This window comes from Elgaria multicarinata, chromosome 5, assembly GCF_023053635.1.
Source record: "Elgaria multicarinata webbii isolate HBS135686 ecotype San Diego chromosome 5, rElgMul1.1.pri, whole genome shotgun sequence".
Lineage (NCBI taxonomy): Eukaryota > Metazoa > Chordata > Lepidosauria > Squamata > Anguidae > Elgaria > Elgaria multicarinata.
The window spans coordinates 113,738,180-113,758,906 of record NC_086175.1 but is presented as its reverse complement, the minus strand read 5'-3'; the positions used below and the strand labels follow the sequence as shown (position 1 = coordinate 113,758,906).

The 20,727-nt window shown below is 37.9% G+C and overlaps 1 protein-coding gene across 5 annotated transcripts in view; it reads left to right on the top strand.

Moving 5' to 3' along the window:
- The window catches only part of ZMYM2 (zinc finger MYM-type containing 2), a 75,009-nt gene that overhangs the window by 26,355 nt on the left and 27,927 nt on the right, over positions 1 to 20,727 (top strand). For all 5 annotated transcript variants that reach the window (XM_063127047.1, XM_063127050.1, XM_063127049.1 and 2 more), the window contains 2 exons: positions 3,046 to 3,211; positions 5,315 to 5,527. In XM_063127047.1, the coding sequence (XP_062983117.1) occupies positions 3,046 to 3,211; positions 5,315 to 5,527 (379 nt within the window). The remainder of the gene's footprint in view (positions 1 to 3,045; positions 3,212 to 5,314; positions 5,528 to 20,727) is intronic.

Sequence of the window (20,727 nt, the reverse complement as noted above, 5' to 3'; positions counted from 1 at the left end):
CTTCCGGTTTTCAGAAACAGCCTGTGGACGCCTCATTCGTAGGTTGCTAGCATTCTGTCAAAACTTGGACACTTCAGGTTGCTTGTTAAACAACTCTATGGTAACTTAACAAATTGTCCCTACTCAATTTAACCCATGATTTGCTGCTGTGATGTGCAAACCAAGTCTTTATGTTACTCTTACATGCCTAACCAGAGGAAACTTCAGCAAGTAGTCCCTAAAATATCTGGATCATTTTACTAGCTAAAAATGTAGGAAGAGCTGGAGGAAGACTGGTGTACAGCATCTATTCCTAATTGTAGGGTACAGTTTAGGGAAATCTGGTCTGAAGGAAAAGCTGTTGAGAGCTTATTTAGTTGGGGAAGACTCATACCTTTTAGGTATGGTAACCAAGCATATTTACTTTAGAACCTTTAAGCAATTTTAACTTAGTATTCGAAAAGTGATATTTATTCCTCATATTACAACATCTTAATTTTTGTTATTTTGGAAGGTTGTCTCTTGTGGTGGTATCAGTTCCATGTTTATGTCTAACAAATCAGGCTATTGAGGATTTGTGGGGTGGGAGGGCTAGGATAGATGATTTATTTTGGTGGCAGTGGTTAAAGATTTATAGCTGAGGCTGCAATGAATTTCATAGATCCAAGCCTCAAAGCTCTGGGTTTATGTGTGTCTATTTTAAAATATAGGAGGAATAACCCTCATGTTTTTTCACATGTGTTGGTAATTGTGGGATAATCTATATTGTTTCTCTCACATGTGGGTTTTAGAAATACTTTCATTGACCCTGTTCTGATGACACACTAAGCCATGGTGGTTAAGCATTTTGAGCTAAACATTATAGCTTAGCATGTCTTGTGAACCATGACTTAGGCCATGGCTAGACCAGGCCTATATTCTGGGATCGTCCCAGGATCATCCCTGTACATACAAATGACACCGGGGATACCGGGAGCAGGCAGGGACAAACCCCTCCATTTGCCTGGGATAATCCTTAGGTCTAGCTAAGGCCTTAGTCTGTCTTGTGAACTATTCCTAACCATAGTGGCTCCATAACCACGGTTTAAACACACCCACTAACCATTTGCTGCAAAAGAGTTAGTGGCCTAACCATGGCTTAGCATGTTATCTTAACATGCCCTTTGAGTGCTACAACATCTAACCAGAATAAGGCTAGAAATACAGGACTCTATAGAACAAAATTCTAGTAACTCTATTCATATGTTGGGAAATTGAGCATGACTTGGAACATTCTTAAATGTCAGTAAAAGATATTAGATAAATAATTTTAATAAGTGATGGAATAAATAAAAGCTGGGAATTTTACAGAGAGGATTAAAAAATCATTTCCCCCTATGGCTTCCAAAATTTTCACATCTCTAATCTTACATAAAATACTTCCTCTTTATGTAATTTTCAGATATCACTTTGGGGGAGTAAAGGCTGTATAGCAATACATGAATACCTTGTCTTAAACATTTTATTCATCATTCTAAAAGAAAATCCAAAATGGTTCAATTTTTCGGGGATGAGGGGGGAAGGTCCTTGGAAAATAACATAAGAAGAGCCATGCTGGACTAAAGGTCCATCTAGTCCAGCCTTCTGTTCACACAGTGGCCAACCTGCTGTCAACGGGAAACCCAGAAGTAGGATCTGAGTGCATCAGCACCCTCCTTCCCATGTTCCCCAGGAACTAGTATACATAGGCTTACTGCCTCTGATATTGGAGGTAACATAAAGGCATTAGGATTAGTAGCCATTGATAACTTTCTCTTCCAGGAATTTGCCTTAAACCCTTTTTTAAAGCCATCCAGATTGGTGGCCATCACTAAATCGTGTAGTAACAAATTCCGTAGTTTGACTATGCACTGTGTGAAATACATTCCATAGTTTGACTATGTGCTATGTACAATTTTCCCCTATTTTTTTTCTGGTGTTTTTACAGGCCTTCACATCTTTAGGTTCAATCCTTGGCATCTCCAGGTAGGACAATGAATGAATCTTGCCTGAAACCCTGGAGTTGACAATGCTGGACTAGATGGGCCAATTGTCTAACTCTGTGGTAAATCCAAGGTTACATGAGCAGACTTTTGCTTATGCAGCAGGAATTGCCCTTTCCCTACTGTCCCCTTGTGTTCTCCCACATATTACACACACCTGCTCTGGATACATGTTGAGGGCTATATGGGAGGAGGGGATATTCAATCTGCCATCTGCCCATTTTGCTGGTGAAAGGACACCATTGGATACAACTTATTATAAAGGAGCTTCCTGTCTTCTATGTAGATTTTGGAATATATAGTAAAATAAACCGGGATCCTTGTAACCATGGTATGAGCTGGGTTTGCAGTTTCTCACAAGGAAGCACAATTTGTTAGTCAAGTTTGCATAGGTGCACATGTGACGTGCAGGAGGTGCATGGGGAAGGGAGATGAACAGCTCTGGAGATAGGAGGTCAAAGAGGCTTGACTTTCAATATGCAAACCATGGTCTACATTATTCCTCAGTCCGGAAGCTCAAACAAATGAGCAGGAGAAGTGGTCTGAGTCGTATTAATGTAATTAAACACTTTTGTTCTGTCTTGTTGCTTCAATATCAGCACAGCATGATAGTTGTAGTAAAAAGCATCACAAGAACATAAAACATCAAAATTAATTAATTTGCCTTTGTTAACATGAGAAATGTACAGCTCAAGATAGCAATTCCTATTTACATACCACTGTTTTAATGTGTAATTGTGCTCTATTTTTGAGGGGGGAAATTGGGGCTCTTGATAATATCCAGTAGTTTCCTCTTTTTAGGGTGAAATGCTTAGACAGAAAAGAAAATCTTATAATGCTGACTGAGGAATGTTAGGAGTTATAGGACTTTTTCTGCCTAAACATGCACAGGATTGCACCCTTAGTTGATCAGTTATAACTTCTAATGTATTAAATAGTTATAAATATAGTAGGAACAGGTTTTTAATAATTCATGTAATTTCTGTGAATATGAAGTTTGTAGTAGTTGCTAGAACACTGAGATGAAGTTCCCTTTATCTTTCAGAGATATTACAACAATGAAAGGTACCATTGTTGCTCAGGTTGATTCAAGTGAGTCCTTCCAGGAGTTTTGCAGTACATCATGTTTGTCCTTCTATGAAGACAAACAGAATCCCTCGAAAGGAATTTTGAATAAGTCAAGATGCACTATCTGTGGTAAACTAACAGAGGTTTGTTTACTTTTTCCTCACACTAATACAATTCTATAACTATTTATAAAATGAAACACATAATTTCATCTTATAGTTAAATTATTTAGGTAAGATTTTTTTACCAGCTGTGGATAATATTTCACTTCATGCATCTGTATATTCTGTACCATGAAAATTCTCATGTATGAAAGCTAGAAGATCTTCAGCTATGGGGTGGTATAGAGATGATGATGTTGTGAAATAATTTCCTTACTTATTGGGTGGAAGTCTACAGCAGCCTTCCTCAAATTGGTGCCCTCCAGATGTTTTGGACTGCAAGTCCCATCATTCCCAGCCAGTATGGGAATGGCAGGAGTTGCAGTCCAATACATCTGGAGGGTATCAAGTTGGGAAAGCCTGGTCTATAGCCTTCACTAACTTTATTTAGAATAGGTATTCTTTGATCTGTTTTGTTATGATGTTGGTGGCCTCTCCTGTTGTTACCAGCAGTCTTACTGCAATGTTCTTTGTTTGTAAAAATGGGAATAAGTTATGTATTGACCCAGTTCACACCCAGTGGTAACCCAGGCTTTTAAACCCTGGGTTACTGTGAATGAGCCAGCATACCAGTTTGTGCAACCTGATGGCTCCTACTTGGCTCTTCTGCCAGTAGAAATGGTTAAACAAGCCAGGGACACTCCTTCCCAGTCTGAACCTAGAACTCTGGCTTCTCTCTCCCCCAAGGAGCCAAAGTTGGAAACCAGAGTTTATTAGGGTTGAAACCCTGGCTTGTTAAGCTGCTTCTGCTGGCAGGAGGAGCCAAGCAGGAGTGATCAAGCTGTGTGAGCTAGCACGCTGGCTCATTCATGGTAATCCAGAATTTTAAAAAACAGGGTTACTATTGCATGTGACCTGGGTTACTGAGTAATTGAACTTAGAACTTTCTGTCCTTTGTTAATATCTTAAGTTGAGGAGAGGTTTGGGGCATTCCATCTTGCCAAGCCTTGTGTCTTTTTAGTCACACGAGGAAAACAGTTATCTTAGTACATAGCTTATATTAGGCAAATTACAGCCGGATGAACAGCACTTCAAATTACAGACCTAATCAGCATCCAGCAACACAGAGCTAAATTTTCTAGTCAACTTTGCAACTTTAAATAAAAATAAAATTTAAAAATAAAAAACTAAAAAAAAACTTTGCACAATACTAATTAGATTACAAGAAGTTCCCTTTGATGAATGTACTATGCTACAATGTTGCCACGAAACTGGCACCCACCAACAGTATGAAACCTGAGTGGCTTTTCCAGTCCTTCCCTCAGGGAGGGTCTTCTCCTAGGGACTTCTTTTGAGCAGCCAACCTTTCCTCCCTCTTAACCCAAGGTCTGATTCATCACTCCATCTTCTCCCCCACCATAAGATCCTGTATTCCCACAGATGGAGAGGTTTATGCCCGGCATTGATTCAGCTGGATCAAAGACTCCTCTCTGCCTCTGTTTCTCTGCTCTTCTCTCATGCAGCCTTGGTAGCTCTTTCACCCTCTTCCTCATCTGACTCTGAATCCGTTCCCACGCTTTCTGCAGAGATATGGGGCCCAATCCTTACACATTCTTCTTTTAACATACATGTTAAAAAAAAAATTAACATCTGTTCATAGGGTAACTTATGGATTCTGTGGAAATTAATTCTACAGAAAGTAAAAATGATTGTTACAAAATGGGACATCATTGTTTCCATTCTTTGAACCTAAATGTTTAGAGTCTTATTACATTTATATGATTGAATACACTATTGATAGTAGAATAATATCAATTATTCTACTATCAATAGTGGCTTGATATTTTTATAGCTTAGTTGTTCTCATGTAGTATCTTCTACTCCTGTTCTTTTTCTAAAGAAAAAGAAGTCCTACAGATCTCAGCATCCCCCAGCCAGCATGACAGGCTGGGGGATGCAGGGAGCTGTAGGAATTTTCTCTCTCAAAACGTGCATAAAATTGTACCCTTAAAGTACCAGTATAGCTTGGATATCTGAAATGGCATTTTCCATGTTTTTCAAACAAGTAATCAGAAGTTACGCTTGAAACCTGTTATCAAGCTAAATCTCTTTATAGTAAAATTGTTTGTTTGTTTTTACCTTTAGATACGTCATGAAGTTAGCTTTAAAAATATGACTCATAAGCTGTGTAGTGACCACTGCTTCAATCGATATCGAATGGCAAATGGCTTAATCATGAATTGTTGCGAGCATTGTGGGGAATACCTGCCTAGTAAAGGTGCAGCGAACAATATCCTTATGGTTGATGGGGAGCCGAAAAGATTCTGTTGCCAAAACTGCGTTAGTGAATATAAACAGGTAACTCTTCTTCCATTTTCATTTACTGATAATATTTTAAATTCTTTAGACATTTTGTATTGAAAACATTACATTCAACAGTAGTTCGCATTTTTGTTAATCGATAAGCATAATACTTATTAACTGAGGATATACAGTAACTTTATGTTGGTTGAAGTAGTACCTCTGTAGTCTGGTGTCTCCCCCTCCCCCCAGTTTATGTGAGGCACTATTTTCCTCAATAAATCTAGATTTCACCCATTTATACTGTTTTAAAACCAATGTAATACAAATAAATAAAAACTAGCCCACAAAAAATTCGGTGTGGGTAGCTGCCTCTCTGAAAGGAATTGTTTGGCATGTGCCCCCTACAGCTAGTGTACATGTGCAACTATGGAGCTAAGTAGTCACAACTTTATATAGCAGTCTCTGAGATAACATGAAAACCAATAATTTCCAATTGTAATTTTTTGAATTTATATTTTTATCCTACCCTTCCTCAGAGAAGCACAGAGTGGTGTATATGGGTTTTCTCCTTTTTGTTCTCATAGTAACCTTTGGAGGGAGATTAGGACTAGTTGCCTCCACCCAATTTTTTCTAATTTCCACCCCCCTCCACTGCAGCCCCCTGACCCACAACCCAGGTCTTTCCTGACTGCCCTTTACCTTCAGGAGAGGTTTTTCAGGGTGTTGCAGTGGAGAAGAGGGGTCAGAGAGTTCCCTTGTTGTGAATATCCTTGTGCAAGTGCTGCATCGGATACAGCCCATTGGATCCAGGTCGATGTATTGTTTCACCAGGGTGCTTTTTAGAAGATCCTAATCTGTATGGAAGAGTTTCCTCTTCCTTTCTTTGAGCAAGGTAATTTCGCTAAACCGGAGAAACCTTATGGTAAATGAAAAATACGCCTTGATTTCTGTATTAACCTGACCTATTCTAAATGTTGAGATGATACATATATATATATTTAATAATATGTAAATAGCACTTCTAGAAACATAACATGGGCCTTGTTGTTTTATTACACAGCAAAACAAAAGGGCCAAAATAGGTTATTCAAGATACTAAAAATGATAGGCATACAGTGAAGCCACGGAGAAACTTGGAGAAGCCTTGAATAAGATTTCATGAAGGAACCCAAAAGATACAAGAATAACATGGGAGTTTCCCACAACCAGTAATGCATTGCTGAAATTCCAAGTGAACATGGAATTGTGGTCAAATGACAACTCTGTATCTCATCAGTTTATTGTGACATGTACATTTTTTCATCTGTATAGATATTTTATGCTATTTTTGACATATCATCCCATATGTTTTCCAGGAGAGTGAGGTGGTGCAACATATCATAGATAGCTCTAAAATCATATTTGAGTTCTTGAGATTTTTGAGGGTGGGGCAAATCTATATTTTAGAATCTCTTTACAGAGGGAGGAACATTTAAAAGAGCAATTTAAAATATCTAGGAAGCTGTGGAGGAAGGGATATTTGGATACATATAATACTTCGGACCTAATTACACCCACCCACCCCCCTTTGCATAGGCCATGTCACCATAGAGTAAGTACTATGTAACCTCCCCCGCCTTGCTGGCCTTTGGTTAGTGTACAGCAGTGTACTTGGCCATTATCTGCAATGGTTCCTTGTGTGCCTCCTTCAGTGAAATCTAGTGGCTTCACTTCTCCTTGGGGCTGCTCAAACCATCTCCTTTTTCTCCATACACTTAGTCTGTATGTGCAGCTGTGGGGAGAAGCAAGGCTGTTGGATCTTGTTGTGGCAGGTACTCATGGGCCTCCCTTTATAGATAATTTCTGGGCATATTGCAGTCTGCCTGGCTTTACATGCACTTGCCCAAGCCCGAGCGGAAGGGAATGTTTATTAGTGCTATATTGCTATACCTTTCCATATGTAGGAGAGGGATGGAACATGCTGTTGGATTGTAAATGGCTTTTCATGGAGATACCTAAGATTATTCTTCTTTTTAATACACGGGAGATTGGTACTTTGGCTTTAAATCTTTTCTTTAGAATATTTTGAAAAATTGTTGGGTCTTTGGGCCAGTGTAAGCATAGACTAAAATTCTTTTTGATGCTATTGTTGAAGGGTAAAACCATAATCATTACATTTTGTGCAATACTGATTGCGGCAGGGTCTTGCTATTTACTGTGTAATCTGTACAGCACCATGTACTTTGATGGTGCTATATAAATAAATAATAATAATAATAATAATAAATTAATCTGATTTAGAAATTATTATAAAGGAATGTAAACTGATTGCATCTTAAGCCATGCTTTTAGCGTTTTTGATTTAAAAGTAATCTACCATTTTATACATTAGATTAGTTACATTATGGACACTGTTATCAGTGACTACGGTTAAAATAAATACGTTAAAATATTTAAAATATTCTCAGCACTTACTTGTAAGCAAAGTGCAGTCATCTGGATTCATGACTTGTTTAGAATTCTTTTTCCTAGGCCTAAAAGTTAGCTGGAGTTCCACCCTAAATGCAATAAGCTATTCAAATTGCTGCCTTCGCTTTTTGATAATATAAGAGATGTATTAAACAGTAGTACAAACATTTGGTATTTATGTAGTAGAAAAACTAGAACTTATACACACAATATTTGTGCCTACTTAACATTTGTTAATAAATAAAGTTTCACAAATAACTTTTTTGACGTAATTGCTTGAATTCCACCTCACTTTGGTCTCGTACATTTTTCATGTACAGTTACCTTTCAGAACATAGAATTATTGGATAATTAGCTTTACTTGACAGTGCTTAAAATTTGTTTTCTAAACATTATTCTAGTTCGTTAGTTTGTGGATTACCATATTTTCTTGCATTGTTGCTGCTGTGTGGGAAAAAGTGCTTGAAAATATTCCAGACTAAAGCATGCATTCATACACATTTTGATAGAGCTGTACCTGAATGTATCAGAAGTAGGGGAAACATTGCTATGTAAGCCAGTAGGTTTGCACATGTTATACATTGCTGAAAATGGAACATTTGCATACCTGGTAATACCTCTTTGCTACTTTAAAAAGATGCTCTCTACCCTTCATTTTATGTTTTCAATAGAGCCTCACTGAAGTGCAAAAGGGAACTATATTTTAATTTGCCATTGTCACTAGATTTGCTCTGAGAAAGTCATCCAGCACTTTGTTTTATATTCAGAGTAGTCTCAGGGAAAACCTGGAAATGCACCAGTCCACAAAGATGAAGCTGTCTTATTGTTGCCCCATCTAGCTTAGTACAGTGTATTCTTTCATTTGCTCTCTGAAGTCTGCTGGGGGTCTCTCCCCATCCAAAATGATTTTATTGGAGATGGAACTCTAGTTTAAGAATATTTCTTGAAAGGAAAACATACACATGAAACATTCTTGTTGTGCCAGTAAAGTGTCTGTTTCATGGTGGATGTTAGTCTTCTTTGGTACCGGGGAGCTAAATTGTAGATGGGAGGGTTTGCCTTTGCTATAAAATAAAAGATCTTGAAGGAAAATCAAAAGTAACAAATAAGTAAACATAAGCAAAATGACATAGGTTAACTTAAAAAATAATGCAGTAGACATTGCAGTCTTTAGGACAGTATCAAATAAATGAAGTTAAAAAAGAGAGAGGCGGTCTCCTCTTTTTCATCCCCCAGCCTTCTGAAAATGCTGAGAACCCTGCTGAACGTAGTAGGGTGTGGTGCAAGAGGAAGAGGGGGTTCCCCAAAAATCAGGCGGAGTCACCTTCTGTGAATACAGCTCCACTGACAGAAAGTACCTCTGTCTATATTTGGGATGTTCCTTCCCCTCATACTACAGCCCAACCCATTCAACAGGGTTTCCTGATGTTCTGTGTTGCATTTGGGGAGCTAGAGGAGCTTCTGTGTGGAATGGAGGAGTGAAAGCCTGCTTCTTCTGCCAACCCAGTTGCACATGCCTAAATCTGGATCCAATCCCAGGTCTAAAATTTAACCTTTTTTTGTGTCCGTAATTACCAATTCATTAGGAGGTTGGGTTGGAGGGGCAGCTCTTCCAGGGTATCCAGGACTTAGATATGCACAGAAGAAGCACTATTAAGATGATTCATTGTGACATATCATAGAATTATACGTGTGGCTGAATGCATTTTTAACACACAAGGAACATGTTTCATAACTGCATGAATCACTTTGAGGTGATACCTGAGCTTGTCTGTAGAGAACTATTATTGTATAGCTGAGAATGAGGGATCACTTTTTACATTCTTAATTGCTTTATCTGATACCCATAACATTCATATAAAAGTTGCTTGGTTACTTTTCTGAATTTGTATACATGTGTTCGTCAGAAAAGGCATGCGTACTAGACATGTGTGGGTGGAGTAGTTTACTGATTTTACTTGGTATCTATATCTGGAATCCAGTTACATGTTGGAAAGTTAATACAGATATGTTCCCCAATCATTCACACACACACTTCATCATGCACATGATTTTTCTAACATAAATATTAATATTTTATCTGGTAAAGTAAAGCACTGAAGCAGTACTTGGACCATAAACGGAAGATGGTGGCTTAGGCTGCTGTCTGTAGGTGGCTCATAACGACATCTTACTTGTTAACCAGTATCTTTTGGTTTCGTTGCTTTTATTAGCCCCACTGCATCTGTCCTTGGCTTGCTTTCTCTTTGGAGGTTGATAATTTAGGCCACCTCCTTTTAGTTTCTTGCTCCTTATTTTCTTTCCTCTTTGTCTGTTAGCACGTATCTGTCCTGTTTTTGGATAGGGTGGGATGGGGGATGATGGCAGTTGTGTAATGTCCAGAATGAATCCCTTTGTTGCCTAAAGATAGGGTTTTTATTTTGATCAATAGCAGTTGCAGTAGCAAAGAATGCTCTAATGAACATGTAAAGTGTCTAATTGAGTTGGTAAATTAATATTCGTATTCAAGGCAGAGGAACCAGTAATGTGACAAAATAAAATAGTTGAGTGCCTTGATTTCTGTGGCATTCAGATATGTCGATTGTTAGGACAGGTGTCTCTTGTAGCCAGATCCTTCTAAAGGTGGCAAGGTGAGTACTGCAGGGCAGCATTCACTTTTTGGCTGAGTTCATTGCATGTTCTTCAGGTCTGTGAACTATTACTACAAAATTTAATGTACACTGGATCTCAATTGGCAAGGTATCATTCATATTCCACTTTTAGATTTTTTTCTACCCTATTCCCCATTTCTAAAATGTGGTGTCCCCTTACTTATATGTTTCTTGTACCTTGTTTCTTCTTTCTTTTTGCTCATTCAGCAAGCAACCACTCTCCCTTTCTTTAATATTGCTAACTAATTGTTTCTGCTATCTACTAATTATTTCTGCTTTTAGATGCTCTTTTGTGCATAAAAAAAATACAGCATCTAACTTTGAAAAGTTCTGGTAAAGTACTCTATTTCACCCCAAAAATGTTTGCTGGTACTTTTTATTACATGTCTTGTAGAATGTATTGTGTGTACTTGAACATAAAGATAAGAATGTAAGATCTTTATAAGTATCATGTACATCTATTGTGGAAGTTAAAAAGCTTTTTTATTCTCTAGCTCAGAAGTACATATCCGTTTAGGCCCTGAAGTCCCCATTGGTATCTGCTGGGGAGCATATACATGCACATTCACACACAACTCTCTCAAATACATGCGTGCACACATATAGAGTTCTATCAGTGGAATGATGTCATTGGAGTCAACCCACAGTATTCATTGTTTCAATGGGAATTTTAAAAAATTATGCTAGGACTTATGCTACACAGCGACTGCCAGTTCTAAGCTAAAGCAACTTAGTGAAGGGATGATTTGGAGCAGAGTAACAGGGAGGAATCCGCCCCCCTCCGCCAGCCTCTGTTCCTCTGCTCCAGGTCACTCCTCCCAAAACTGCCTTTCCTTAGAAATGACAGATCTGCCATGTAGTCAAGACTTAATGTGGTAGCATTAAGGCAGCACAGGCCCAGTACTGAGGCTCAAGTGCGTACTGTGCATTCCAGAAGGCAAAAAGAAAAAAATACTAGGCAATGTTATGAAAAAGTAAAAGTTACAAGAAGTTGCTTAAGCTTTAAAAAGCAGCTGTTAGATGTCTGTAACATGTATCTGCATGTAGCATATAGTGAAACCCACACGCATCTATCTTTGCTACCAATCAAAGAGAGATAAGGAGTTAATAGTGTTGAGAAAACAGCTTGTTATTTTTATAGATAAAATCGTACTTGGAAATGCTTGAAATACTCACTGACATACATATAGTCCCTTGAGCTCTCAGTCCACTCACCTCAATTTAAAACCCTGCTGCCAAAATTATTCACTTCTCTTGTTCTGACTGTGTGTGACTTACCTGCTTTAAATCATTGCTGTTGTTCACTTTATTTTTAATGCTGTAATTCTAGACTGCTTTTCAAGAAATAATTCCCAGGATGGTTTACATAAAACAGTTAAATCCTTTTAAAATAGTAATGCTAAAGAACACTGGAGAATAAAAAATTGATAAGAACAAGAAAACACAAACTTTCCTGTCAAAAAAGCCAGGCCCTCGTCTAGGCTGCAAAATTGTGCCTAAATAGATGTGTTTTTTGCCCCTATTAAAAATAGCAAATATTCTTTGAGGGGGGTTTCCATAATTCTGGAGCTGCCACGCTAGGGGTAGGCAACCTGGTACCCTCCAGATGTTTTGCACTATATCTTCCATAACCCCAAGCCAGCATGGCCAATAGTCAGAGATTCTGAGAATTGTAATCTAAAACATCTGGAGGGCACAAGGTTGCTTGCCTCTGCACTGCAGCAATGTCAGCAATCACTTGTATTTGGGTCAGTGCTTCATTAGCCAAGATTTATTGATAAACTTTGGGGAAAGGATTTTCAAAGCAGAAGATATGTTCCATGGTACACATGGGATCCAGACCACTGAGGGCCCTAAAGGTCAAAAACAACACCTTAAGTGAGGCTTAGAAACAAACTCGTAACCAATAAAGATGTTTCAAAAGAAGTGATATAGCAGCATACACTCACCAACATATGGGCAGCTGCATTTTAGTCCTGTTGAAACTTCTGTACCATTTTTAATGGAAGTCCTATAAATAGTGAATTACAGTCTAGTCTGGAAGTTAGCAAAACATGAATAAGAGTATCCAGATCTTTGTCTTCCAACAGCAGGTGCAGTTTGCAAAACAGCCCAAGTGGTTAAAAAGCATTTCAGGCCACAACTACTATCTGCTTATCCTGGAGTTGAGCTGGACCCAAAAGCATTCCTAAGTAGCAAACATGAGCCCTAACTGGAAATATTACCCCTTCCAGAAGAGGCAGTTTCCTGCCCACTTGAACTTCTCACCACTGTAATTTCTGTCTTGTCTGGATTGATTCATCCCCATTCAGTTCATTACAAACTACAGATGCTTGCTGAGAGAGAAGACGTTAATTTCAGCTGAAAAGTAGAAGTAGAGCTGGCTGTCATCTTCCTACTGATGACATGGTACTCGAAATCCCTAGATGACTTCTCGCAGTTTCATGTAGATGTTAAAAAGTATAGAAGACACTATTGAATTGTGAGGATTTACAGGATAATTCCCAGGCAGAGAAACCAATCTGCCATTCCTGTCATTGGAGTCAGTTGGGCTTGGTCAATAGAATTACATTGCAATCCCTGCGGTCCTGGTGGCTTCTCCCTCCGCTCCCCTTTTGTCCCCATTAAACTACTGAACAGCTCAGATTTTGAATAGGTTTGTTGTACACTTTCTCCTTTTATTTACCATGGTCTCAGAGATGGCTTGCTTCTTGTAACTTCCAGCACCATTTTGTGGTGAGCTCTGGCAGAAGTCAACACATCACCTCTCATTAAACCATGAATAGTTTTTTGAACTACATGCCCTTACGTTCCCTCCAAAGTACTACTGCTATTGATTTTTGTTGCTCTACCTGACCTGTTCCTGAAAATTCCAGTCCCTTTGTATAGACATCTGCCACCCTCTTCCTTCTAGAGTCTAGGTCATTTTAAGTCTCAAAATGGAGTCTTGATATATCGGTCTGAATGCCTACTGTTGGTAGTTTATTCATCCAATAGGTTATAATGACTGAAAAATGGGTTTTGATTATCCCATTTGTTCTGATTAACATTACCTCATTTTTCTCACTTCCTGCATGTACCATTTGTTTTCTCTCCCTTCTGAAGATCAGAATAGGACATTTGTCATATATTAATTGAAGACCATCACTAGAAACAGTTTGATCCCTTGAGCAATCTCCTATAGGTCTGCTTTTGAAAAAAGTAGCAGGCTTTTATTTATCCCAGAGATCTTAAGATCTAGAAGAAAAATTGCACTTAAGAGGCAAAAAGGATTGACCCAGGAGCACTTTGGAAGAACAAACCCTCCTCAATATTTTAATGCCAGAAGACTTTCTTCCATCCTCACATTCCATACACAATTGTTACTTCAAGTCACAAATAAGGCCTTGGTATGGAGAGTAGCTGAACCAGATGCTTGGAGGAATCCAGCATAGGTGTTTCTTTTTCCAATGTTCTCTAAAGGATTGGTTTGACAATCCTTGTGTTAATGCTTTCAAAGAGAAAAGTAGCCAAATAGATAGGCCGAGGGAATGACATGTTGAAAATCAGTGGAATCAAGACAGATCAAATTGCTTTGAGATCCCCTTCCAGTTAAAAAATGGATTTTCTTCAAATTTTGACAAATAAATTATTCTGAACTGAAATGAAGTAAAAGTCTTTATTTTTAACTCGCATCATTGAATCTTTAGTTCACACTGGTTATCTTCTGTGAAAATGCCAATTCATTCCTTTGTTTTCCGCTCATTTTTAAGAGGGCTTCTAATTCCACCTAATGTTGATGTTCTTTATCCATTACCACCTTTACTCAGCATTATAATTCAGAAGACAACTACTCTTAGTTCAGCTGACTGTTCTGTGAGTAAAAGCATTTCAAGCTGCCCCACAGTGTGTATCCAACATTATTCCAAACCTAGTTACTGTGTTCCTCAGCACAGTTAAGTTGAATAATACCCCTGCTGTCATGTCAAACTGAATGGCTGGATAATGGCGTTACGAATTGGGCATTGTTGAATATAAATCAATAAATTTATATGATTTGTACTCCGCCTTCTATTTGAAATGACACTAATTTTAGATGGGTTCAGTCTTTGGTTTTGTACTAACAATTAATAAGGGGGGAACCCCTGAGTTTGCTTTATTATATAATTCTTACAATATTACATCAAAATATGTTTTATTATATACTTATAATATTAGATGTAAGACATTTTGCCTTAGATTGGAGTGCACAACCCTTTGGACCCCAAAGGCTACATGCTATGGTGGCTCAGGTTGGGAGGCTGCACACATGGGTGCAGGCACACACACATATGTATGCACTCATTCCAGTGATCCTGATACAGATCCGTCTTTCCAGCAAGGATATCTACAGGAGGGCCTAAGAGAGCCTTCTCTCTACAACCAACTATCATGGCAAAGAAAGCTGTCCACTCCTTCCCCCAGAGATTGTTATACAGATCATTCGTTCTTTCTGAAAAACACAATCTGTATAGCTGATAGCAATGGTACAGTCATTGGGAAAACCAGGGTGGCGGCGGGGCGGGTGTGCAGCTGAGGGGCACCCAAGGGGCTGCAATTAAGACCTTAAAAGAAGCAGGCATTGTACAACCCCGCCTTAGTTTTTTTTTAAAAAAAAAAATGTAAAGGAGAGCATTGTTAAAATTGCCTAGATCATAATAGTTTACTAGGAAATAATCTTTCCTAAACGTTTTTGTTATCAAAGACTTCTAGTCCTACGCCTTAGCTAGGCCTAAGGTTTATCCCAGGATCATCCCGGGGTCTTCCCTGCCTGCTCCAGTGATCCCCTGTGTGTCATTTACATGAACAGGGATGACCCCGGGACGATCCTGGGATAAACCGTAGGTCTAACTAAGGCCCTACTTGTCTAACAGGAGAGCTTTCATTTAAATACCAAGTTTTGGAATAGGCTATTCAGCTGACAGGTACTCAAGCCTGGTAAGCTGCTGATGGTAAGCTACCTCTAACAAAATTATATCATATTTATATAATATGATATAATTATAATATGATATAATTATCATATACCTTTTTCTATAGAGATAACCTCATAGCCGATGTTACTTACTGACCCATAACTTTGGGCTCAATAAGTTTGGGCTTAACTTCTTTAAAAAAAATGTTCCTAAACATTAATATCTATAAAAAGGCTTAAACATACATCTTTCAAGCTAGATAAAATTAATTCTGAATTTCATCTTTGAGAAAATGACTCTTTGCTCAACACTTACTAATTATACCTAAGTCTATATATTGTTTTATAGAGATCAGTTTTTACAGCTTTTTGATGTGTATGCCTTCTACCAGGGGTGGGCAGTAGATCTCCAAATTGTTTTGGACTTCAACTCTCAGTATTCTTGACCATTAGCTATGCTGACAGGGACTTCTGGGAGTTGAAGTCAAAAACATCTGGAGATATACCTTCTGCGCACCCCTGCTTTATACATTTTTTTTAAAAAAAATAATTAAGAAAAAGGTTTGATAATGAAATAAATTTTACATTTCAGCAATCTTCAGATAAACTGTGGACCTGGCTATCAAATCCCACAACTCTTCATCCCTCATACAACTTTTTGACCCAAGTAATGGGCCTTTAACTCAGTGTACTACTAGTTTCATAACTTACCCAGAATTTATTGTAAACCTATTTTTGTCATGTGGGTCTTCACTTTAATATAATCACAATTTTTAAAAAAATAGTTACATTTTCAGATTGTTAGTTACATATTATTAAACATTTTAATTGCTCTTCACTTGGCTTTTTACAAAAAAAAGTGTTGTTTTGAGAAAGGTGAGTTAACAGTTTCTTAATAGCTTTCCTAGCAGTTCAAATTCAATTAAAGCTATTCATTTTAAATCCTTGACAGATATCCCTCTGCTGAAGAAAATTCAACTCTCAAATTGAATTTTGAAATTAAAAATAGTGCTCAACTTGGCTGTAAAAGTTAGACTTCTATATGTTGCATTACATGTTGGGTAACTTGTCTTCTTTTCCAGTACCTAGGTCAAACGTATTGTTTTTTTTTTAAAAAAAAAAACAGGACAGAAACTCTAATATAACTATTATAGTTTGATTTTTATAGCAAGACATATACTTTAACTCTACTTTGATCTGGCAAAGTATGTATTATTTGAAGGAACCACAGAAAGATTAAAATGAGATACCTTGAGGAAGGTGGAAAGAGAGGAAGGAAACATTATAAACATAAGGGCACTGTTGGATCAGACCAGTAGTCCATCCTAATTCTTACAGTGGCCAACCAGAAGCTTCCAGGAAGCCCACAATCAGGACATGAAAGCAACAGCCCCCTTCTGGTGACACTCCCCAATACCTAGAATTCAGTGGCATACTGCTTCTGAACAAAATTAGTCGTGAAAAATTTAATGTAGTCAGCCAAGAAAGCTCTTTGCTTAATTGAAAATGGGATCTTTTATAGGGCTACTATTCTATTACTATACTTCAACTATCAGTAGTATTTGCCTGTTCCATTGAGTTGAAAAATTAGAAACCTAGGAAGTTGCCTTACTATTTTAAATCAGACCATTGGTCTATCTAGCCCAGTATTGTTGAGACTGATTGGTAGCAATTCTCCAAGGTTTTAGGCAAGAGTTTTTCCAGTGCTGAACTGTTTTTCCCCCAATACATTTGACTTAGGCACTAGAGAAGAAGTCAAGATACCCAACATATGTGATACAATATATGGAAGGCTGGCTTTCATAGCCAAGCTGATCACTATTTTTATTTCAAAACTCAATTTGAGAGTTGAATTTTCTTCAGCAGAGGGATATTGGTGTGCTTCAAAGATGTGTTTCTATACAAATCTAAAAAATACAGATAAATCCCATGCCTTGTTTTAATTCAAATTAATTTGAATTAATTTATAACTATTATAAATTAATAGTTTTCCTCCAGACTTTTTAGGTAGATGTTCTCAATCTATTTACATATATCAGGGCTATCAATAGATGGCCTTGCTAGACTACATAGAATCATAGAATAGCAGAGTTGGAAGGGGCCTACAAGGCCATCGAGTCCAACTCCCTGCTCAATGCAGGAATCCACCCTAAAGCATCCCTGACAGATGGTTCTCCAGCTGCCTCTTGAATGCCTCTAGTGTGGGAGAGCCCACAATCTCCCTAGGTAACTGATTCCATTGTCATACAACTCTAACAGTCAGGAAGTTTTTCCTGATGTCCAGCTGGAATCTGGCTTCCTTTAACTTGAGCCCGTTATTCCGTGTCCTGCACTCTGGGAGGATCGAGAAGAGATCCTGGCCCTTCTCTGTGTAACAACCTTTTAAGTATTTGAAGAGTGCTATCATGTCTCCCCTCAATATATCTTCCATGAACATCTTCCATGTAGATATGACATAATGGCTGTTTTGAGCCAAATTCCTTATTAATCACAAACTATGCCAATGTGACAAACTAATCTTAAAGTAAGATATAGGTGCTCTTTGCAAGTGTTGAGCAGACATTCCAATTATGATTTAGATGTGATTGTACACAATTATTTCTGTCCAGTTCTGTAGAAGCGTCTTTTTGCATGTTGCCAGGGTGAGTGCAAGTTTTGGAAATCTCTGGTGCATATGCAGAAGTTTCCCACATGGTCCTGTGTGTTTCACCTGTAATAATAGATAGGATATGGAAATAAAGCATTTCTGTTAACTGGTCGATAAGTGAGCATTTTTCTATTACATAGAATGCAGTTCGCTTATATTGGAATATAACTGAAACTTTGAACATTGGGTAGCCATTCTTTTAGAGAAACTAAAAGTGTATTGCTACGGTTAAGGGGTGGTATATAAATATAATAATAATAATAATAATAATAATAATAATAATAATAATAATAATAATAATACCACCTCTGCTATTTGATCATTTGCAGCAGAATTAACTACAAAAGAGATCTTGGGGTTATGGAAAGCTCATTGAAAATGTTGCCCCAATATATGGCAGCAATGAAAAGGTGAATTCCATGGTGAAGATTATTAGCAAAGGGGTCAAAAATTAAGCTGCCAGTATCCATAATGTCCTAATAAAAAGAAATATATTGTGCATGCACAGTTGGAATAACATGCACAGTTCTTTTTGTTGCTTCTCAAAAAGAATATTGTATTGGTTGAAAAGAGCATCCAAAACAATTTGAGAGCAATATGGTGTTTGGGGCTTTGTAGTTTAGGAAAAAAGGTGAATAAGGAGATATGATCAAGTTTATAAAATTATGCATGGTATGGAGAAGGGATAGCAAGCATTTTCCTCCATTTCTGATTCAGTGGAAAACTGAATGTTGGAAAATTTAGGGCTGGGAAAAGGAAATGCTACACACAACATGTAATTTGGTGCCAGCAAATATGGAATTTGCTGGCACAAGATGTGATGGCCACGTGAGTCTCAGTAATAGTGCTGAGTAATGCTGTTGAAACAAATAATATTATTTCTCAAGGTTATAGTCTGTAGAGGGCAACAAACCAGATGTCTCTGCTGGTGAAAGTACAACAAACCCAATTTCATTCTATGTGAGGAACAGCTAAAAAGCTCAAATTATTAGTGGTGGTATCTCTCCCATGTATGTGCCACCTCCCCATCATGTAATTGGATTTCACTTTGTATGTAGGGGCAATGAAAAGGCTTTCCTACATGCCATGGAGCATGGAAAGAGAACCATAAAAGTGTAAAACATGCCTGGGCAAGGTTATTTAAATTAAAACATGGGAAATGCAGGAAAACAAAAAACAAATATTTCATACTGTTCATGAATTAATGTTTATTGTTGTGCATAACCAGTTTTTTCAACAAGTCTAAATTACAATTTCAAATATTTTAAGATGTAAACACTTTATTTCATTTTTTACATTTCGTACGGCCAAAGCTCTCTCGGTAGATTAAAAACTTTAAAATACAATATTGTACATAATATAAAAACGCTTACATATAAACACAAACATACATCTAAACTATATTAACAACAACAATAAACCCAAGACCGGAATGGAAACCCTTATAATATGCTGCCTGGAAGTAAAGGAAGGCCTTAACCTGACACCGAAAAGATAGCAATGTTGGCTCCAGGCAGGCCTTGCTGGGAACATCATTCCATAATTTGGGGTGGGGGCACCACCAAGAAGACCCTCTCCCTTGTTGCCAACTTTTGTGAGCCTTTGTCAGAGGAGGCACTTGGAGGAGAACCTTAGATTATAAGAGTATGGGTAGGTTTATGCCAGGAGTGGCACCCTGTCAGTATTATAGTCGTGAGCTGTGTAATTTGCCACTAGTCAAGATAGCATTATGCAGCCTTTAGGTTCAGAGTTAGTGTGTTGCTGAATACTCTTTGCTGAGGAGAAACAACAAAAGAGGGATGTCCTGTTTGTGGGCTTCATGTCCTGTTTGTGGGCTTCTCAGAAACATCTGCTTTGCCACTCTGAGAAGCAGGAAGCTAGACAAGATGGACTATTGGTCTGAATCAACAGGGCTCTCCTTATATTTGTAATGTTTTCTTGTAAACTCCTTTTTCAATGGGCACTTGATCCAATGGGAAATATAAAACTGACAATGCATGTTTAGCACACAAGTTGGTGTTTGTCTTGCATGAAATATTGGACGGGATGATGCAGCATTTTTTTCTGTTTCTCCAGAGGGTAGGACGATGGGTTCAAATTACAAGGCAAGGGGTGTTTACTAAACGTTAGGAGAAGTTCCCAACAGTACAAACTGTTCTACAGTAGAACTTTGTACGTTATTAGAGGTCTTAAGAAAAGTATCACTTCTCAGGGATACTCTAGCAGTGGATTTCTTGTATTGACAGGGCTTGGACTAGGTGAACTTAAATGTTCCTTCCAACTCTATGATTCTGTGATTTTCAAAGACACTAGAATTTGCTCTAGAGTTCAGTTTCCACTTTGCACTTACTACACATTTCTGATCATAAGAAGTATTCATCTCTTTGTTCACTTAATGGCTGTGTTACCACAACTTCCTGATTAAAATGCGTACAGCTGTGAAGAGTTCAGACATTTTCACTTAAGTTTTAGATTAATAGAAGCTTGTTGTGACTTCACAACTTCAACTACTGTAGTTAGTCTGAACTGTGGGTGGGGAAAACAAACCATAGTTTATGAACCTAGGTTGTTTCCA